Source organism: Herpailurus yagouaroundi, unplaced genomic scaffold (genome assembly GCF_014898765.1).
Source record: "Herpailurus yagouaroundi ecotype Mexico unplaced genomic scaffold, PumYag 28, whole genome shotgun sequence".
Lineage (NCBI taxonomy): Eukaryota > Metazoa > Chordata > Mammalia > Carnivora > Felidae > Herpailurus > Herpailurus yagouaroundi.
The window spans coordinates 75,042,644-75,063,719 of NW_024412376.1; the positions used below are offsets into that span (position 1 = coordinate 75,042,644).

The following is a 21,076-nucleotide window of genomic DNA, read 5'->3' on the forward strand; positions in this document are numbered from 1 at the left end:
CAAAACCCATGCACACAGTCCTTTGTTCCATTTCTTGGGCCACTTTCCCTGGCCTTTCCTCCTTCTCCGTCCTGGTTTGCTCCCCAGGAGTACGTTTCTGTCTCCCGGACCCTCCGGTCTCCTCCCCACCCCCACCCCCACCCCACCTCTGATTTATTAGAGCTCCCGGTTCGGCGCAGATTCCTTGTTCTGCTCCATCCCACCCTCCCCTCCTATCCTCCCATCCACAGGGTCCCCTAAACCCTCTTTTCGCTCTCCGGGCTCTTCCTCGGGCTCCCGAGTCTCCGGCCTGCCGGCCTCACCTCCCTGCCCTGCCTCGCTTCTCGTCGCCCCTGCTCGCTCCCCCCGCGCTCGCCCGAACGCTGTGCTCGCTCCTTGAACGCCCGCCGCGCAACCGGGCTCGGCCGCCCGCCCGCCCGCCACTGTGCTGTGGAGTTTGGTGGAATCTCTGCTGACGTCACGTCACTCCCCACACGGAGACCGAGCTGAGGGAAGAGAGAGGGATGAGAGCGAGGGAGGGGAGAGAGAGTGCGAGACCGAGCGAGAAAGCTGGAGAGGAGCAGAAAGAAACTGCCAGTGACGGCTAGGTTCCGGCGGCCGCCGCGCACCCGTGGACTCCCTCGGAACTTGGCACCCTCGGGAGCCCCGCAGTCCTCTCGGGCTTGGCTTTCCGGCGCTTGCGGTGCAGCCTGCGCCTCGGATCGCTGGAAGTCTCCCCGGGAAGCGGTGGGACGCGGAGACAGCAGCTCTCTCCCGGTAGCCGGTAAGTGGAGGCCGTCTCTTTCCGCAGGGATGTGAGATAATGCGAGTTTGGAAATTTGTTCCACTTTGGAGAATCTTCACCGTAGGTGATTTGTGGTTCTTGGGGCTGCCTTCCCCCCCACCCCGAAGTAACTCAGTTGGCAAACAGACCTCGCAAAGCCCTGTTCCTCTCGTCCCCAGTCGCAGACACTCACAATCTATGGGGTTGCTGAAGTCGAGTGGGAAGCGAGACCATGGCTGGCATTTAAAACGAGGTATCTTCCCTTAAATCTCGGTGCCAACACTGCAGGGACAAATCCTCAGGCTGAGGATTAGCATTCTCAAGATAAAGGGCAGGGTACAAAGTTTCAGCTACTGGAAGATTAGCCCCTTTCCCATTGTTACCAATTGGAAAAAAGATTCCATCTTAACTGGCAGTTAGTGACCTCTCAGGCCCAAGCGAATTACCTGGGAACCAGGCCTGGATGCCAAGCTTACACAATTACTTCGGATTATAAATCCTTTAAATTGATCACCAGTCAACTCCAATCTTGCACTTCAGGAGATACATTTTAAATGGGTAGAGAGGAGAGGACTATTTTCCAACTGTCGAGTAAGAAAAAAATTATGATTCTAAATCTGAGAAATATGGTTCTCTTTTCATTCCAATTCAATGACTTTACTTTCTTAAGTAATTCAGAAATCAAGCCACCATAGGGCAGTGTGATTTTTTACTCCTTTTTGTGTGTGTATTATGTCTTAGTAAACTAAATGAAAAAAAAAAACTTTTACTACTATGAATTAAAATAACACAGGCATTCATATATTCTAAAATATTTTTATGAAAACTAATCTGACTTACAGAGATTTCCTTGCAGTTCTTAGGCCATTAATAAGAATTAAAGGTGGTTCTAATATAAGTTTGGAAGAAATTTATCTAAAATTCAAATACCAATTATGTCAAGGAAACAAAGCACCGGCACAGAATAGATGAGGATTTTTACTAGTGTAACATAAAATAAGCATACAAGGTTTTAATAATCAAACAGTCCCTAAAATTTGAATAGCTACTTCATTTATGGAATGTTTTACTTTACCTCAGCAAAACTACACTTAAATTATTCAGGTGCTTTGTTCCTCAAGTTGAGCATATTGTCTTCAAGTGTTCCTAAAGCATCAATATTAATTGGTTTAAAAGAAGGCTTAAACTGGTAAAATACAGAATTGTGTTAAGCAGTATTTTAATTTCCTTAAACGATTACCCACTGCAAATTAATTTAGTGGCTAATCTCCTTAATTTAGTTCATTTAAAACATATGTTCTTGTGCTGTTTATTTTTAAACTTTCCACTGAAGATTTTGTTACGGGGTAACAAAAAATGGAAAGGGGGGAATGTAAAAGAGTTTGGAATTATTAGAACTGTATTTTTTTCCTGCGATTTCCTCTTATGGCAATCATCAGAAATTACTTTTAAGAAAATTGTTTTATTTCTCAGGCTTTTACTGCCTGCTTTGGCCAGTGTGGTTCAGTATGCTTCATTAACTATGTGGTGCTTTTTAGCATACTCACAATAGAAAACTCAAATTAGGCAAAACAGCATTGCCTGGCATATACGTTCAAACCAGGACTTGAACTTTTGGGATGAGAACAACTTCCCATCAAGAAAAGTTGCGCATCTTAATTTGTGAGATTAGTGGTGGAGGCTGGCCCCTAAATCCTGAAGCCAAATTTGCCTTGTAAGACTTGTCTTGCTTGACAGGGCAAGTTTAAGGATCAGCAGGCAGGAATTGGAGGTTATTTTTAAAAACTATCTCCCTCAGTTATTTAGATTCAGTTCGTCCAGTAGGCCTGGTAATTATATGAAGAAAAAAAAATGCAGGTCTCACGGCTCATTTTGACTGCAAAATAAATCCCCAAGTCACAAGGACACTTAGGAGTGAGCTAAGGAACACGCCTTGACCTTCTTTTCAATCCTTAGAGCAGAGTTCTTGATTTGTTTTGTATTGCTTTGTTTGGCTTTCAGCACTGGAGCTGGGGGGGGGGGGGGGAATGTGTAAAAATTGGCTGACTTTATATTGAGCGACCCCATCTTTTTCTTTTGTATATTTCATTTCTTTAAAAAATGAAAACTATTTGCAGTTACCATCTGCAATGCTTCGGCTACCCGCTAATAATGCAGCCAGTTCAGATGTTTAAAAAAAAAAAAAAAAGATTATCGAATTGATGGTGACATGCAAATTTCCCCCGAAATTATCATAAGTAAACATTTGAAGTCTGGACTAATAAAATCCCATCTGTGTTACTTCATATCGAGTTAGTAGAAAGCTGTGATAATGAATTTTGTAATATCTCACGAACAGACATCTCAATCAGGGACTAATCCTGTGATTTTACTGCAGAATCACTAAATCTGGAGCCGCCAAACTGCTACTTCTGGGTCCCCGGGCCTGCAAGGATCGGCAGAGCCCCCGCCCACGTCCCAGCTAGCGGGTGGGGGGGGAAACCCCTGGACACCCACGCCGCGGCGCCGGGCAGCCCCTCCTCTAATCGGCGACCTTGGCCAGAGGCTCCCGGGGCTCGGCTTGTTCCAGCAGAGGCCAAGGAGCGGGGAAACAAGACCCAGACTAGAGCCAGACCCGCAGCTCCCTGCCCCGCCTCTGCTCTTGCGCCAAAGGGGCAACGCCCGCTCCTCCCCTCTACCCTGGACCACAGCGAAGTGGGCCCTCCCGCCGCCGGCATACCCTGGTTAGCGTGGAGAGAGGCAGGCACCGAGATCCAAAGGGCCTGGGGAACCCGAGACCTTCTTTCTTTCCTTCTGTCTTTAAAGCTGCCGCGGCTCTTCTACCCACCCGGACAGAGCCTCTCGCCACCCACCTCTCCCGGTTTGCCTGTGGCGGAAAAAGGGGGCGCGCGTTAAACGCTTGGCTCGCTGCGTTGTGGTTGGAATTTTGAAAAAGATTTGGTTTGCCGGGGTTGAATCGGGGCAGCCGTTCTCTGAGAGTTATTTCTACGTCCTCGCTGGGTAGAAAACCCTCCGGACTTTTGCCCCGTTCTCTTCTGTCTCACTCAGTCCACTTCGTTTCCCTCCTCTGCGATCTTAAATCTTAGTTTAGGGTAAATAAATGGCCGGGTGAGTATCTCCAGGGAAAAGTGTGGCTAAATATGGAAAAGTGGCTCCTGATGGATGAGAGGCCCGAAGCCAGCTCGCTCCTGGAGTACCCTAGGCCAAGAGCTTTAAGAGTCCCGTTCATTTCAGAATTACACAAAATCGAGGAAAACCGCTGTCTAGGGCAGGTACAAGTTGAGTCTGATAGTCTACAAATGTTTACTTAGCGTCTACTGACCGAAAGTCCTGTGCTGAATGGTGGTCTTCCACACAACCTCTTACACAGAAAAGTCCTCTCCACTCACCCCCAAGTTCTGTACCTGCTAAGGTTGCCCCCGTGTTCAGACGGGCTCTTAACTCCTGACATAAACACCTTGAGAGTGGTTCCACAGCCTAAGTCCCCCCAGGACATGATGGATTTATCCGTCGAGAGCCCCTGCGCCCGTTCACCGCAACTCTGGAGGGAGATCCCCCCTCTTGGTAAACATTCAGTTGTTCTGGACCAGGGGCTAGGGTGGGGATGAGGCGGAGAAGCACGCCCGAAACCCAACCCAGAGTAGGCACTTAAGAGCGAGTTTGCAGTTGTCCGCCCTACAGGTAACGTCCACTGAACCCTGCACGCTCGGAGACCCCGCTGCTTCTCACGACCCTCCTTCTCTTTTATTTTGCAGACAACGGGGAATGGAGACCAACTGCCGCAAACTAGTGTCGGCGTGTGTGCAATTAGGTAAGAACGCGCTTCTTCTGCCGGGGTCACTCGACGGGACACCGCACCATGCGAGGGCGGCAGGAGGGCACCGGTCCCTTGACGAGGCGGCGGCGAGGGGCTCTTCCCGGAGAGACCAGCCGGGGCGGAAAGGGAATCAGAACCGGGACACCGGCAGCCTCTCCCGGGGGTAGGAACTGGGGGGTATGGATAGGGAGGGAGCCGCTCACCGCGTCCCGATGCCCGGGGCCTACTCCTCCCTCTGAAGGAGCCGCTGGCAGCCTGGGAGGCGCGGAAAGAGTGTGCCGCCCTGCTCCGGGTTGCCAGAGGGTCCGGGAGACGCGAGCGACCTCCGCCCTTTCCTCTAACTGGGTCTTTGCTCTTTGTCCCTCTTTCTCTTCTTCGTCCTGCCTCCTACCCCCACCCCCAACACCCTCGCTTCTTTCCACCGCGGTCCGGGGCGTCTCTCTACCCGCTTGTGGGGCGGGCGCGCGCTGCCCAGGCGTGCAGCCGGCGGCCGTTGAATGCCTCTTCTCCAAAGACTCCGAAATCAAAAAGGTCGAGTTCACAGACTCTCCCGAGAGCCGGAAAGAGGCGGCCAGCAGCAAGCTCTTCCCGCGGCAGCATCCCGGCGCCACTGGTAAGGCCGGGAGCGAAGCGCAGGCCGCGCGCAGGTCACCCGCCTCTGGGCCTCTGGGCTTCGGGTACAGCGCACCAAGGCTAGGCCGCCAGACAGGCGCGCCTGTCCCTTGACTTAGACACTTGGCCCCTGTGTGGGACGGGAAGCAGCCGTCCCAGGGACGTTAATTCCTTTCCCCAAAAGTATACTGCACTCCTGAGACCCAACACCTCTCTCTCTGGCTCTTTTTCGCTCTCTCCCTGTGGCCTCATCCCCTACGCACACCCCAACCTACCTTTGCGCCGCTAGCTGGCGTGGAAAAGTAGTCCAACAGCGACCTCTGTCGCCCGCCATGTCCCACTGCGTGTAGCACCACCAAGGGTGCTCTCCGCCCCGGCCTCTCTCAGCCTTGCCCCGCCCAGGCTTGTGGGCGCGGGGTTTGCCGCGGAAGGCATGCACCGGAGGCTTGCGTAGGGCGAAGATTCGCCTGGCCGGGAGTTGGAGGAGCTGACTAGAGCCCCGCAGAGCCTGAGGGCAGCGACTGTGCGCCGCAGCCAAGGGTGTAATGAAGTGTGCGCCCCGTCGACGCGAACCTACCTGTTGTGCAGGTTGCAAGGCCTCGGGTTTTGGTGGTGTCGTTGCTTGATTAGCTGGTTTCACTGTGGACGAGTCAAGGGGCCCTGCTGCTCAAAGGCTTGTGTAAAAGCCAGAATGTCTCCAACTCACTGCATAGGCCTTTGCTAAACGGAAACTTGCCCTTTAGAGGTTTGTGTGTGTGTGTGTGTGTGTGTGTGTGTGTGTGTGTGTGTGTATGCGCGCGCGCGCGTGTGTGCAAGCTTTCCCTTGGAATACATGAAAAATTCAAATTTAACAACTGTCCTATTCTCCGGGTTTCCCAGGCTACTGTAATAACAAGTGCCTAGCCTTAGGAAGTTGTTGACCTTTGATAGTGTGAGGAGATAAAGCCCCCCCACAGCCCTCGGCCCCTAACCCCCTCTTTCCGGATTAAAGTGTAAGGATACAAATGTAATGTGTGCCGGAGGGGGGCGAATTGGGACGCCCCGCCAAATAAACAAACCGTGTTGCTAAGAAGAAAACAAAGACCCTGCATTCGTGCTTCCCGGTAAACCTGAGAAAATTATCATTTGCATAAGTAAAACTTCTAAAATGGTCGGGAGCGAAGCAGCCTGGCACTGCACACTATCGCGAGTCCTCCCGCTGGGCTAGTTAAACGCTCACTTGTCCGGGATTAACCCCATGGGGTTAAATGGGGCCGTGCAGAGATAACGTCGGGTGATTTCTGTCATTAAGATTGTGTTAAATTCTTCCTCTGTTTGATAATCGGTCGTAAAAATAAATTATTAGACCGGAGTATGTTTGGGATATGGTTAAAAATCAAGAACAGCGATGACTCCTGGAGAAATGTTTCGTTCGGTTCCGTCTGGCCAGTCTAGGGGAGCTCCCCAATCTCGCTTCGCGCGGGGCGGGCTGACAGTCGCCCAACTGAAGCTGACGTTTCCCGATGCGTTGGGAGCTGGAGAGCTGCCTAACGTCTCTTATCCCCACCCCAACCCAGGGCTCCTAGACCTCAGGAATGGTTTCTGAGGACAGGTGGTCTCCATGGGAGCCCCTCCGAGGGGAAGCTAGAGATGGGATGGGAACCTCTTAACGTGGGCAAGAAGCCGTGGTCAGCCTGGGAGTCCTTTCTGTTCCTGTCACAGTCGCCACTGGGCATCCACTTTTGATAATTAGTAGATAAATAAAGAACTAGAAATGATGAAGGACTGTTTCCTTACCCATGAACTTTCAGGCCCGGATTATTCTAGTGCGCTGATCCTCCACATTGACAACAATCTGTTTTCTACCTTTTGGACAGAAGAGGAAATTGCTGCCTAAACATGTTTAATACCATCAATTAAGGAGAGGCATGCGATAGGGAGAAATGCTGAAAATCTTGATTTTATTGGCTTTTAGGGATGTAATAGACAAAAAACAAAATGTCACACATGAGTAAGCAAAACTGCAGTGCCTCCAAGCAAGGTTGCCAGAGTCCCCTTTACTAAATATAAGTAAATTTAATTTATGTCATATGCAAACCCCTGGCCACAGCCTGCTTTGAAAAGAAAGATTTTTCTCCCTTTTTTGATAGCTTTTTTTTTCTTTCAGAAAGAAAGGAATGTTTACAATGGCATGTCTTTCTCCAAAAGGGGCCATGGTACTTTATTATTGGCACTACCCTCTCCTCAACCCCTCCAAAACACCATGTCTTCGTTAAAGACTGAAAACAGTCCCCAAGTAGACAAGGTTAACCTCTGGAAGGCTGGGACTCTTGCGTTCCTTTCCAAGCGAATCTTTGTTCCCTTGATACCCATTGGGCTGGCCCACAGCCTGGCTCAAACCCTGAAGCAGGTGGAGTAGGAGGTCGGCTGGAGACCCCTAAATCCAGGGGTTGAGAGAGGGTAGAAAAAGGACTGGCTAGGCATCCAAGTGGAGGCGGGAAGAGTTGGCAAGTTTAGCTGTAACCCAGAAAGAAGGCTCAGAGGTCTGCTGAGAATGTCCCCCTAGAACAGAGATCCTTGACTTCCTTGCTTTGAGTGTCCCCCCCCAAAAAAGCCTGCTTGCTGAATTCAGAAAGTGCTCTTGACCTTCAGGAAGGCGGGTGGGGGGAACTGATCCTCCCTTGTCTGTAACCCTTAAAGTTTCGGGGTGGTGGCTCTGGATTCCGGGCTGAAATCGGACAGAGCTGCCGCCCCGCGGTCGGGGTGCCTAGCTTCGGTGACCAGACTTGGGCGGGTACCTTCCCCAGAGACGCCATTAATTTTTAAGTAGCCTTGGCTAAATGGGTGAGCTGAAAGAGTCTCACCAAGGTCTCTGGTGTGTGCCAACGTCCTTCCCTTGGGGGGGGACCCCAAGACCCCTTGTGGCGCCCCCCGCCGAGACACACTCTCTCAGTGGCAGCTTGGCCCCAGTCTTCTTCAGAGAACCCGGGGTAACTCCCCACCGCCTTGGCGGCAGCAAACCCTTCATTCATTCAATCAGCAAATGTTTGCCGAGCACATACTACGCGGATTCCTAATGTACCCCCTGAAAGCAAATAAGCCGGTTTCCCTTCGCCGTTATGAAGCAGGTTTAATGTTAGCAAGGAACTAGCTAGAGCAGGTTCAGACCATCTCCTGCAAAACGCGATGTGGTGGTACCTGCGGCAGTGCTTGGGGCCTGAGCGTTGTTAGAAAGAAAGGGGATGCTTAGAAGGGAAGAGGGCCATTGGTGAGGCCCGGGGTAAGGGACAGGGGCTTGCAGAAGGGGCAGGAGGTCCGAGGGAGAAGCCACGAGAGAGGGGAACAGGGTTAAGGAGAGGGATTTCCATTTTCTTTTCTACCACCCCTGCCTCCCCACCCCATCCTACTCCACCCGCCACCGAGTCTAGCTTATTGTCAGCAGCTGCCTCTTGCCTTTTGTGGGTTTTTTTCCCCGTCAGGGGAAATTGTACCAGTTGTGCAATAGGTAGTCACTCCCTGTGGATCCCCGCCCGCAGAGGTAGTCTTTTTACAGGTCGTGTTCCTTGCTACTGACACCAAGTGCGCTCAAAGTTTCATAAGGCTGGTTGGGTTGTTATTCCAAACCGCCTGCTGTTAATATATGCAGCAGTTGTTAGAGCGACTCGGAGGGAAAAGGAAATGTATAACGAAAGCTTATTCGTGAGCAGGAATATACTAATGGAACAATCTGATGTCTTCTTAATCCTATGTAAAAAGCTTTGTCGTCTTCCTAATATTGACTGAATGGGTAATTAATGGCTCTTCATCTAGGCGAATACCCTGTAATCCAAAGATAGGCAAAAGACAACAAGCCCAAGGTAGAAGACAAAAGGCCCAACTGTGGCCGCCACCCCCTCCCCCACCAGGGACTCCAAATAGGAAAGTTTCTTTTCTGGAGAAAAGGGCAGAAGTGGGAGAATACAGGTACCTTTCCTAGGCTGGGCTTAACCACTGAATCTGGTCACCCAGCTCAGTTCTCCACTACTCCATTTGCCCCCACCAGTCCTCTCTGCATTTCTTCTCAGTTCCTCTAGGAAGTCACCCTCATTTGGATCCTGACCAGAACCTTTTCTTCCCCAAAGCCCCCATCTTTCATTTGGGGAAGTGATTGATAACAGAGGACCAATACACAAGGTCCTCAAAAGGCTCAGGCAGAGGATTGAACTCCTTCTGATCCAGGTGGAGACTCCTTTCTTTTACAACCTAAGGCAGAATCTGTGCAGACTTAGATAGTTGAGAGGGGTGGGAAGAAATTAATGGAAGGAGAATGAACAGCAGAATTGGGTATATGTGTTAAAGAGTGATCAGGAGCGGTGGAGTCGACTTCCTTGTGAGGATCTGACATGAAGAGTACCCAAAATTCTTCCACCATGTTTTTAACAGGATGACATTTTAATTTAAACCTTTAGAAGTAATATATTACTTGGGTTACTACGATGAGGTGGGTTCCTTTTTTTTTTTTTTTTGTCAGCTGACAGCTTTTAAAATATTATTTCGCTAGGGAAATAAAAGCTTCATCTCAGATTATAGGTGGGTATTTTTGGATTTATGTGATTTATGGTCACCATGACAACTAATGCTGAATGTTAGCTACCAGCATGTCTGGGAGAGGGAAGACAGAAAGAAGGGAGAGCAAGAGAAATAGAAAAGGGAAACAGACATGAGCTAGAGAGGAGAAATAGAGAAAAGAGAAAAAGGCGAGTTTTAATCCAATTTTTAAAAGTGACTTTAGTTAGTACCTTTCCAGTTCTCTCTGAACCTGGATATTAGTGTCTATCTCATTTTCATCATCCCCCCCCCCCATTGCTAAAACATATTTATACCACTCTACTTTTACTAGTTTTCTGGGATTAAACGTTCTCGGAATAAACCTGTTGTGTTAACAAACTAACGTGAAAAGGCATTGTAGCACGTGGGTTTAATGATTTCAGCAGCATCCCCCCACCCGTCCTGACTCTGCTAATCCCCGATTTTCTCTTCACCTGCCAGTGTGGGGGTACCTCTCCCACCCCGACACTGAGCACCCCCAGCTAGTTACTCCAAAGCTCAAGTGTGAGACTAAAATATGGGTGCCGTTGGCAGAGACCCAGAGAATGTAGGTGCTGCTCAGTACGTGCACAGACTTTGATTCAGAAAACAATCTGCCCCTTTTTACAAACCAGCACTTTTTAAATCCATTTAGAGAATGGGGTAGGAGGGGATCAACCACAGTAACGTTTAAATGTGTGGCTGCTTCCGCTTCGTGCCTGGAGCACGGGGTACAGCGAAGGGGGCCTTTCCAGATTGGTTTGTGTGCGGAGAAAAGGCAGGCAGAAGAAGAAGGAGGGGAGGAAAGGCCACTTCTTGAGCGGGGTGCAAGGTCTCCATCTGACCTCTGCGCCTTATACCACACGCGCACGCACACACACGCCTGTCACGTGGCTCTGAGCTGAGTCTGGGCCGCCTCGGCCTTGAACTGGCCTGGGCCAGAGCAAGACTCCCACCCCTCTAAGGTCTGACAGCCAGCGCAGGGAGACATCTAATGAGCAATCTTACAGGTGAGCTTTGAAGACAGATTCCACCCCACCCCCCCAAAAAAGTTGTGGATTGTTTGGTTGGATTGAAGTCCATACTTGGACCCCACACCCCAGACTTTGGAGGCATAACCCAACCAATCTCCTCGCGAAGGCCAGAGGGGCTTTGCGCAACTAACACTAAAGAGTGTGAAATTAAATAAGACCTTAAGACTGGTAATCGGCGGCAAATACCAGCAGCTCAAAACACGCCTGACCCCGTGTCACACATTTCCCTCCTCAAGGGTCTGGCTTTGCAAGAATAAGCAAAGAAAACCCAACTGAGACAATTCTTGAATGTCTTCGGACTTGAAAACCTAAACCCGCACTGGGCTTCCCTTCCCCCCACCCCTGCCCTCCGTGGGGGCCTTGCAGCACCTCCAGCTTCCCTGAACTGACCATCCTGATATTTCTCTGGATTGGAAATTTCTGTGATGGAGGCTGAAGTCATAGAGATTTCTAGAACCAGTTAAAGAAGACTGTGCAGAGGTGGGGGGTGCAGAGGTAGTGCTCAACCTGCAAAATACATAGGATTGCTTTCAACCCCTTCCTTATCTATACTACCAATATCTGTGCACCCACAATATTAAGTGGATTAAGTTTTTGTAGACAAAGTCTCCTAAATTGCCGACCATCATCACCACTGTTTTCATTGAAAAGTGTTTGTTTGTTTGGGGTTTTTTTTGTTTCTTTTGTTTTTGGGTTTGTTTTTTGTTTGTTTGGGGGGGGGTTCCCATTACTCACTTGCTTTTCTCCATCTAGACTTTTCATGTTGGTGTGCTCCCACCATCCATGGAACTGGGTCTGAGAAGGGGGTCAGCCGATCTCACCATGTGTGAAGTGATTAGGAGATTAGGAGAGAGTTGAAACTCTGGTTGGAAAAATGCAAAGAAATGCCTTACTGGCTCAGTTGAGTTGGGGGGGGGTGGTATATATTTCATATGTGCATTATCTAGATAGATGGTAGATAGATACATAGACATGGTTATGTTTTGTGTTTTTTTATTAATTTACTTTAACCAGATATCTCCAGATCATTGTCTTTATTCTCCACTTGACTTTGCAGTGGATAGGTACAATTTAAGATTCCTCATCCTTTTAGGCTTTTAGGCTGCCTGAAGATCACCAGCACTTCCAACCTCTACTACCCTTTAGCACTATGTTGAGCTGTCACTCGCCCTGGGGTTTTTCAGCCGCTTTGGAAGCTGGTTTGGAGACTTGGTCTTCCCGTTTGTGTATCTGCCCTGATGAGAGTTGTTAGTCAACAGAGCCACCGAGTTTAAATCAAAATTCTGTGGGTTTAATGAGAGATGAGCTTAGAAATCTATAGGTTTCTGTGGAGCTCCTCAGTTCTCCTGAGTAAGGAGTTGTGAGAAACACCCAAAGCCTCCACCAAAAATTGCCTCTCCGGGGTTTGAATCTCAAAGAAACCAGTACCAAGAAAGAAAGTATACTCACTGTAGTTTATCATTTGTTCATATGATGGAATCGCTTCATGAAATGAAGCTTTATGGGGGTGTTATTTTGGGGACTGGAGCTATACTGAGGTTTAAAAAAAGAAACTGGAATATGATTAGTAAACACATTGGGCAGAAAAGAGCTGAATTCATATTGACTTAGTTATAGGTCATCGGCTGGCAGTGCAATGGGAGGAAATATTTACTTTACACATACACTTTATGATCTTGGGGGAATTAGAGGAAATTCAATAAGAAAACGGCTAGAAACATTTAAAACCCTTATTTAAAAGACTTAAGCAAATTAGAGTCTTATCAGATTAAAAACCACTACAAATGTAAGAGCATTGTCTTCGGTGAAACTCTGTGGGGTCTGAGGAGATTCTCCGCCAAATCTCAGGGATAAAATGCGTCATTTAAGCACCAGATAATGAGCAGAATGTAAATTAATTTAACCTTCTTTACCAACAGGCTGCTGGTGTAATATGTATAATTTAGTGATAAGATTGCAGGACCTAATATAGCTGGATGTATGAGCCTCAGCTAATGCAGACTTGTCACATGAGGATGTGTTCTGCTCTGAGCAGGTGTATGTATGCTTGGAATGGGGTGAACTGGAATAAAAGGTTAAAGCTAGAAATGCTGCTTTAAAGCTTACTATAAAGAAAATTCCTCCTTTCTGCTAAATTTTTCTTAAAGTGGGATGATACTTCTGGGGAGAAACTGAAGAACAAATGTCATTTGCTTCTTTGGATGGCTCTTGAGCATGTTTAAAATGGGGGAGGAGTTGCAGATAGGGTTTGGCAAAGAGAGCCCGGCAAAGTAGAGACACATAGGTTACAAACATAATTTGCAGTCTGCCTCATCCACTCTGCCCCAGACTGAGTAAGTTTCCCAATCTTGTGAACAAGGACAAGGAGGGAGTTTTCTGAAGATACCTCATACTGATGTTACAAATCATTGACTGTAATGTCAAACAAATACACATTCAGGGATGATAACACTAACTCCACAATAAAGCAATCACCAATGCAGAAACCCAGAAGAGATTAGTTTGTGCTCTCCCCATGACCTAAGTAAGCAAAGGACAAAAGGACTTTCAAAAGTTATTTTGAATGATACGTTTGTATTTCTTTAATTCCTTTGGAAATTAATTTTTTTTTTTTTTTGGAAATAGTGTTGTAAGAGTTGTATGTCCCTAAGGTGTTTCTTTTTTTTTCTTTTTTAAAAAATAAATGAATAAGGCTTTGGTTTTTCTGAGCTGAGTGTTCTCCTAGGCTTTTGCCCTTCGCCCCCATTCTACTGCCTCTGCCTGCTTGGACTTTAAAGATTCAGCAGCCTTGAGTTCTCTAGGAAAAGAAAATGACTTAAAAAAATATCCTTGAAAGTGGTTATTTGGCAACATTCTTAATTGTATGGAAATTCATTAAAGCACATTTTATATATAATTAGCTCAAGGTTGTTGATTCTGCAGGCTTTATGGATTTGAATCTGATTGATAATAAAGTAAACAAGAGAGTCGAATTTAAAGCGGGCTCTCTCTAGGGTTAGGACAAGCTTAATACAGTGTACAAGGAATTTGAAAGATCTTGGATATGTGTCTTAATCAACGCTAAGTAGAATGGATAAGCTTTCAGCATTTTGAAAATGCTGGGTTAGGGTTTCTATTCTATTGTGTATTTTCTGTCTGGGGTCTAATAAGCATTACAGAGAACGTGATCTGAGGCGACTTTTTATTCTTGTATAAATCCAGAGTGAACCGCCAAACAGTTGTTCGTTTAAAGTCAAGGTAATTTTCTTTTGACGGGTCCATTTGCTTCTCGATTTCTAATTTATTAGCCGGCCTTCTCAGGGCTTTGTCTTCTTTGCAATTAAAATAAAGCTTCTTCAGATTAGCGCAGCATTCACTTGACAGGCTGTTTGGAAAATTTAAGATCGGAGAGGTGATGTGTTGCTGTTTTTCAATTTCTTCTGGTTTTTAGTAGCATGCCCCCTTTCCATACAGGGGGGGATAAAAAAGGCATCTCTCGATTGGAAATGGATGTAGTGAGATACAAAAAGGAAGGGGTGCGAGGCATGTTGATCCTTGTACCTTTCAGCTCTGGACCTTTCCGCTCCTTTCTCCCGAGCCTCTTACTCCCAGCCTCATCTCTCCGCCTCCCCGCCTGAACTAAAAGCAAGATCTTCTTCGGCTGGGCCGGAGCAGAATTCCCGGGAGCCGGCCGGTGTAGACTTGGTGGGCACAGTGAGGTATTAGCCCAGCCCCGCACAGCTGATAGGTGCAGACAGGGCTGTCCCTCCGCCGGGGCTCGGGGCCTTCTGATTGGTGCGGAGCCACGTCACTCCCGCTGGGCGAAGGGTCTGGGAGGAGGCGGAGGCGGGGAGCGTTGGGAGGGCCGCGGCAAAGTGACGTCTGGGCACCAGGAAGCCCGCCTCTGGTTTTAAGATGTTAGGCCAACAGGGAAGCTCGGAGCCGCAGAGCTGGTCCGTCGCTCGCCTGGGTGCCGGGAGCTGAGCTGCTGCGAGGCCGCGCTCGAGCTCGACGGCCCGAGGGGGGTGTGCGTGTGCGTGCCACGGAGGGCGCGCCCAGAGGCCCGCGTTGCTGCCGCAGCCGCTGCCGCCGCTGCGGGGGATCTAATATCAGCTACCTGTCCCTGTCACTCTTGACACTTTGCTGTCAGGGCTGCCGCGCGGGGGGCGGGCAGAGCGCGATCGCCGTTAGCTTTCCTTATTGGAGGGGTACGTGGGGGAGGGAGGGAGGGAAGAAAGGGGTCTTTGCCCACTCTTGTTTCGCTTTGGAGCTTGGAAGCCTGCTATCCAAAGACGCTCCGAGCTGCGCCCGCCTACTTACATCCCCATGTCTCCGTTTGCCCGCTGACTTTCCGCCGCCGGACCCTAAGGCTTGAGCCTTCCGAAGGAGACGGGGGCCGCTCGGTTCAAAAAGACTCAGCAGGGATTGTGCTCCCTGGCTTTGCCCGCGGCGGCCACAGCGCGGAAACTCTGCGCGTGTAGTGGAAAGCGGAGCAGGCGGCGGCGGCCACGGGGCTACGGCCGGGCGGCAGCCCAGGACTTGTAGGGCGGCGCGCTCCTTCGTCCATGAACTGCATGAAAGGCCCGCTGCACTTGGAGCACAGAGCAATAGGGACCAAGCTGTTGGCCGCCTCCTCGTCTTCCTCCTGTCACCATCCCCAGCCGCTGGCCATGGCTTCGGTACTGGCTCCCGGTCAGACCCGCTCCCTGGACTCTTCCAAGCACAGGCTGGAGGTGCACACCATCTCTGACACCTCCAGCCCCGAGGCCGCAGGTAAGGCGCCGCGCGGCCCCGCGGACACCGGGGTCCAGCCGCCCCTCGCCGCTGGGCTCTTCCCGCCCGCAAGGAAGTGGACCCCTCCAGGGGGAGGCGTAGTGGGAGTGGTCGTTTAGTTTGCCTCCCGCAGAACTTCCGGAGCCGGGATTCTTTTGGCCCCGAGTTTCTTTCGCCCTACCTCGACCGCCCCGCCGGGGTGGGGCGAACTGCGCGAGCCATTCCCTGCCCTATTCCTATCCTGGCCTCCCTATATTTGTTTTCTGGGTCACAAAAATCCCAGCATCTCCATTCGAAGACGTTCAGAAGCCACCACCCCCGACTCCCCAACCCAGAGTCTGTTCTCTCCGCTTTCCGCTCCCGAAAAGCTCCGCTTGTTAGAAAAGTTATTTCTGAAACGATGCCGCAGAAGAGGCGGTATTTCTAAAGGGTAGAGGAACTTGGGTGGGTCACCGAATCCCAAAGTCTACCTTTACTAGTCTCCTGAAACCGCATGGAGATCTGTGGGGGTCTGAAAAATGCGCGCGTGTAGGTGTCCGGAAAAAATTTGGTGTGTCTGCGCAGAAGAGTATAAATATACTTGAAAGAGGCTGTAAAAATGAATGTGCCTTCACAGTGAGATAAACATGTAAATAAAACGTGCGGCGCTGGGGGAGGGGAGGAGATGGGGCGCTCACACCCACACTCACGTCTGCACGCCCCACAGTCGCAGCGCTCACCGCGGCCCGGAGAGGCCGCTCGCACACTCCTCCCCTGCCTGGCAGCCCATCGCTTCCGCGGCCTCTGCAGCCCGGTCCATTTGGAGTTACACGGGTAGCAGGTGGGACTTGCTGACGGGAACCTCTCTGTGCTTCGTTTTCAGAAAAAGATAAGAGCCAGCAGGGAAAGAATGAGGACGTGGGCCCCGAAGACCCGTCCAAGAAGAAGCGGCAACGGCGCCAGCGCACTCACTTCACCAGCCAGCAGCTGCAGGAACTGGAGGCCACTTTCCAGAGGAACCGCTACCCGGACATGTCCACGCGCGAAGAGATCGCCGTGTGGACCAACCTCACGGAAGCCCGAGTCCGGGTAGGACCCCTCACGGAGCCTGGGAAGGCTAGGGAGGAAGGCATTGTAGAAATGCGGGCCACTTAGAACCGGAGGGAGTGTGGAAGGCAGTCTCCCGAAAGGCACGGTGTGCCTTTGCACAGGCAGAAGGCCTCTCCGCAGCCCAGTCGCGAGGTTACAGCTCCCCCTTACAGACCAGCGGTTGCAGGCCTAGCGCAGGCTCCGCGAGCGGCACCCGCTCACTGCCCCGCTACCCTGAATCCTTCGGAACTGGGCCGCGTGGCATTCCCCTGCATAGGGCATTGTGTTCCCGGCTTGCGGTCGCCGGAAGAGTGCTAATAAAATCCCTCCGAGGCCAGGAGCCGAGAACAGGCTCCAACCTGTGCGCCTTTTACAAGGAAAACCCCCCGGAGACAAGCAAGGCTTGGCCCTCCTGGGGAAACTTTCTCCCCCCAGGCTCGCCCGGCCCTTTCTCTCTACTCGGCTCATCCTCCTTACACAGTCTTTTCGGTTTTCGGCCATTCGGGTTTCCCCCACACCCTATCCCTTAGTTTTGTGATACACGGAAGCATTTTGACACACAACTACTATCCTGCTAGTCCTCTTAGAAAGAAAAAAGAAGAAAGACTTTTTGGTTTGGTTTATTTCTCTTTCTCAGGAGATTGTTATTCACACCCTTCTTCCCAATGATAATAGTTTTATTTTTTAAAGGTGGGAGGGCTTACCTTTGTAGCAAATCTGTACTTTATGGATTGGCAAAAGTGCACTTAAATAAATTACCCGGTAGCAACATCCTGGTTTATGCTGGTCGGTGGAAAACTCCAAATGTGTTAGGATTCTGGAAGCAGAAACACCCATAGCAAGATCCAGAGGCTTTGCTGTTAAAAACAAAAACAAAACAATTCTGGATAGAAAAATAGAGCCTCCAGTTAAAGCAGAGATGAAAGAACAATAAGATGGCAATAATGATGAAAAGAATAAAGACCAAAATGCATTCCCAAAGCAGAGGGAAGGAAGGTACTCTCTGGGTTGCATTTGTGTAGGGCATGAGGCTTTGCTGGTGGATAAGAGCCGGGATGAAGTTGGAGATGGTTTTAGTTTAACTGCACAGAGCTAGAGCTCTGACTCTGGCCGCGTGGTTTTGCGCAAGGTCAGGCTTTGATTCGCTCTCCCGTGCATCAGGGGAACGGGCCTTGCACGCACTCTTCTTGCCTGAGCAAAGTTTACACGGCTAGGGTAGAAATTAAAACTAATTAAAATAAAAACACAATCAGTGGGTTCTCTGGAATCCTTCTGAAAAGACCTCTCCCACCCCTCCAGCTTTCCAGGAGTCTCTCCCAAGTCCCCCGCCTCTTCCACGCTGGGCTGTCGCTCCTTCTGGCTGCCTCCTTCCAGGCCCGCTGTGTGTCCAGCCAAGTGGGAGTGAAGCGTGCTTTTTTATAGCAGTCGGGTGCAAAGAGGAAGGAGGATAAAAAGGAAATCGAGAATGAAAGGGAAAAGGGGGGGAAAAGAGCGGATTAGGCGTCTGGGCCCGGCTGAGATGTGTAATGTGAAACATCACCGATGTCAGCTCTGAAATCTGGGGCCAGGCCTCGCTCCAATACACAAAAGCCGCAGTCTGCGGCGACGGGCGGGTCCGATGTGGATTGAAAGAAGGGTTGCGTCGGGGCCACCGGACGCGGGGTGGGGGCTGACGGGCCAGGCGACGGCTTGCAAAGCCAAGCAAACCTGCTGAGCCCGGCGGGAGCAGTGCTGGCAGCCGGGGCCTATACTGGAGAGGGCGGAGGATGAGTAGGAGAGGAGGAAGGGAGGGGGAGGTTGCAGATTGACCCATTCTGGGTTCCCGGAGATTTACAAGCCAAGCTTTTGGAGTTTAGGAGACTGAAGGGGAGGCGGCCTTTTGCTTTTTAATTCGCTATTTTGCTAGGCAAGGATAGGGGTCGCGGCCTGGCGCCAGTTGTGAGAGCGAGTTCTGTGGCGTGGGGGCCGCAGGGAAGGTCTGAGACTGGAAGGAGGAGCTGTGCAAGAGAGCGCGGGCCTCTGGTGCCCTCTTAGCCACTAGTCCTCATCACTGTGTCTGTGGCTTTGGAATGGAAGCCAGTTTGCAAGGTGGCAGGGTAAGAGTTGGGCAGAAAACCTGCTGCCCCGCGTTTATTTTACTGTAAGTGAGTTCGGATCCAGAGGAGGGCCTGGGTTAGTGAACAAGCCGTCCACAGGCCGCCAGGCGTTGGACTGGGGTTTGTGGCGCAGTTCAGAGCCTGGGCCTCAGCCGGCCAGGCCTCCCTCGCTTTAGACGCGGTTCAGGCAGCTCCCGCCCGCGGGAAGGGGGGGCGGTGGGGGAAATTATGGTGTGTGTGTGTGTGTGTGTGTGTGTGTGTGCGCGCGCGCGCACGCGCCGGACATGGGTGGCCTCTGGTGCTTTCTGTGATCAAGGTTTTACTAATCCGATCTGTGGCATCTGTTTGCTCCTTTGCCGTCAACCCCCAGGTTTGGTTCAAGAATCGCCGGGCCAAATGGAGAAAGCGGGAGCGCAACCAGCAGGCTGAGCTGTGCAAGAATGGCTTTGGGCCGCAGTTCAACGGGCTTATGCAGCCCTATGACGACATGTACCCGGGCTATTCCTACAACAACTGGGCCGCCAAGGGTCTCACGTCAGCCTCCCTGTCCACCAAGAGCTTCCCTTTCTTCAACTCTATGAACGTCAACCCTCTGTCGTCGCAGAGCATGTTCTCCCCGCCCAATTCCATCTCCTCCATGAGCATGTCGTCCAGCATGGTGCCCTCAGCCGTGACCGGCGTCCCGGGCTCCAGCCTCAACAGCCTGAATAACTTGAACAACCTGAGCAGCCCGTCGCTGAATTCCGCGGTGCCGACGCCCGCCTGTCCTTACGCGCCGCCGACTCCTCCGTACGTTTACAGGGACACGTGTAACTCGAGCCTGGCCAGCCTGAGACTGAAAGCGAAGCAGCACTCCAGCTTCGGCTACGCCAGCGTGCAGAACCCGGCGTCCAACCTGAGTGCTTGCCAGTACGCCGTGGACAGGCCAGTGTGAGCCCCGCCCACAGCACCGGGATCCTAGGACCGTGCCGGATGGGGCAATGCTGCCCTTGAAAGACTGGGAATTACGCTAGAAGGTCGTGGGCACTAAAGAAAAGGAGAGAAAGAGAAGATATAAAGAGAAAAGGAAACCACTGAATTAAAGAGAGCTCCTTTGATTTCAAAGGAATTTCCTCAATGTCTGACATCTTTCACTAAAAGTATTTCCAACAGTTGCAAGGACATACACAAATGTTTGACTGGATATGACATTTTAACATTACTATAAGCTTGTTATTTTTTAAGTTTAGCATTGTTAACATTAAAATGACTGAAAGGATGTATATATATCGAAATGTCAAATTAATTTTATAAAAAGCAGTTGTTAGTACTCTCACAACAGTGTTTTTAAAGGTTAGGCTTTAAAATAAAGCATGTTATACAGAAGCGATTAGGATTTTTCGCTTGTGAGCAAAGGAATGTATATACTAAATGCCACACTGTATGTTTCTAACATATTATTATTATAAAAATGTGTGAATATCAGTTTTAGAATAGTTTCTCTGGTGGATGCAATGATGTTTCTGAAACTGCTATGTACAACCTACCCTGTGTATAACATTTCGTACAATATTATTGTTTTACTTTTCAGCAAATATGAAAAAAATGTGTTTTATTTCATGGGAGTAAAATATACTACGTACAAATTGGTCTGGATTCTTTCTGCCCTCCTCTGTCACCTGGCCAGGGTCTCTCAGTCGTTGCTTCCTAAACAAACCAGTTTTCCTCTGCCCGCCTAGTTAAACACACAAGGCAGCAGGCCTTATTTAAATTTGGTAGAAATAAATTATAGTCATTCATCAAAAATGAAAAAGAAAAAAGAAAAGCCACTCCCAGGGGGGAAAAAAGCCTGTAAAGTCTGGTCTTGTCTCCCAGATTTTTCTTTGGCTTAAACCCAGAGGATTCCATTATTGCTAGGAAATAATATAAGAGAGAAAGAAGAAAGGAGAAAGAAATTTAGAAAGTATGCCAGCTTTCAATGACTCTCAAATATACTCCTTTGGCGGGGGTGGGAGGGTGCTTCAACACATTCGGTAAATTGTTCTGGAGAAGCATGTGTGTATGTATACATGTACAGTTTATATACATTCCTCTCAAGAGGAATACATCTATAATAAGTTTACAAGGAAACACCTCCAGTTCAAAATATTTAGGCCTCCACGTTTATCTTTCAGGCTTAAGTAGAGAGATTCTTCATGTTATATTGCATTCTATTTCCAAATCCTTAGGAGACATTAAAAGAAACAAAGACCATTTCTAATAACTACAGCCCCTTAGTTTCCCGAAGAGCCCAGGGGGTGAGAGGTTAGAGTGGAGTTTCCTGAATCTTGTCGAGCAATATGTAGTTGAGGCAAAGGTCACGCTCCCCGTGTTTTGTTTTAAATAATATTGACCCATTAATTCTAAACCT

General features: G+C 49.7%; 1 protein-coding gene across 6 annotated transcripts; it reads left to right on the forward strand.

Annotated features, from left to right (window-relative positions):
* The first annotated feature begins 233 nt into the window (after positions 1-233).
* On the forward strand, positions 234-20,317 carry PITX2 (paired like homeodomain 2). Of its 6 annotated transcripts, none has more exons than XM_040475997.1 (5): positions 234-763; positions 4,519-4,574; positions 5,056-5,193; positions 16,386-16,591; positions 19,058-20,317. In XM_040475997.1, exons 2-5 carry the CDS (start codon positions 4,529-4,531, stop codon positions 19,619-19,621), a joined length of 954 nt encoding a protein of 317 aa, XP_040331931.1. In that variant the 5' UTR covers positions 234-763; positions 4,519-4,528; the 3' UTR covers positions 19,622-20,317. The 6 variants fall into 6 exon arrangements, with proteins under 6 accessions (XP_040331931.1, XP_040331948.1, XP_040331921.1 ...); XM_040475987.1 differs by lacking the exon at positions 234-763 and adding an exon at positions 3,524-3,871; XM_040476007.1 differs by lacking the exon at positions 234-763 and adding an exon at positions 4,311-4,327.
* The last annotated feature ends 759 nt before the right edge of the window (positions 20,318-21,076 follow it).

Excerpts from the sequence above, each read along its gene's own strand:
- PITX2 (XM_040475979.1), top strand. The coding sequence starts at position 15,316 with ATGAACTGCATGAAAGGCCCGCTGCACTTGGAGCACAGAGCAATAGGG. Across the intron at positions 15,524-16,385 it reads CTCCAGCCCCGAGGCCGCAG|AAAAAGATAAGAGCCAGCAG; the intron begins GTAAGGCGCCGC and ends CTTCGTTTTCAG. Across the intron at positions 16,592-19,057 it reads TCACGGAAGCCCGAGTCCGG|GTTTGGTTCAAGAATCGCCG; the intron begins GTAGGACCCCTC and ends GTCAACCCCCAG.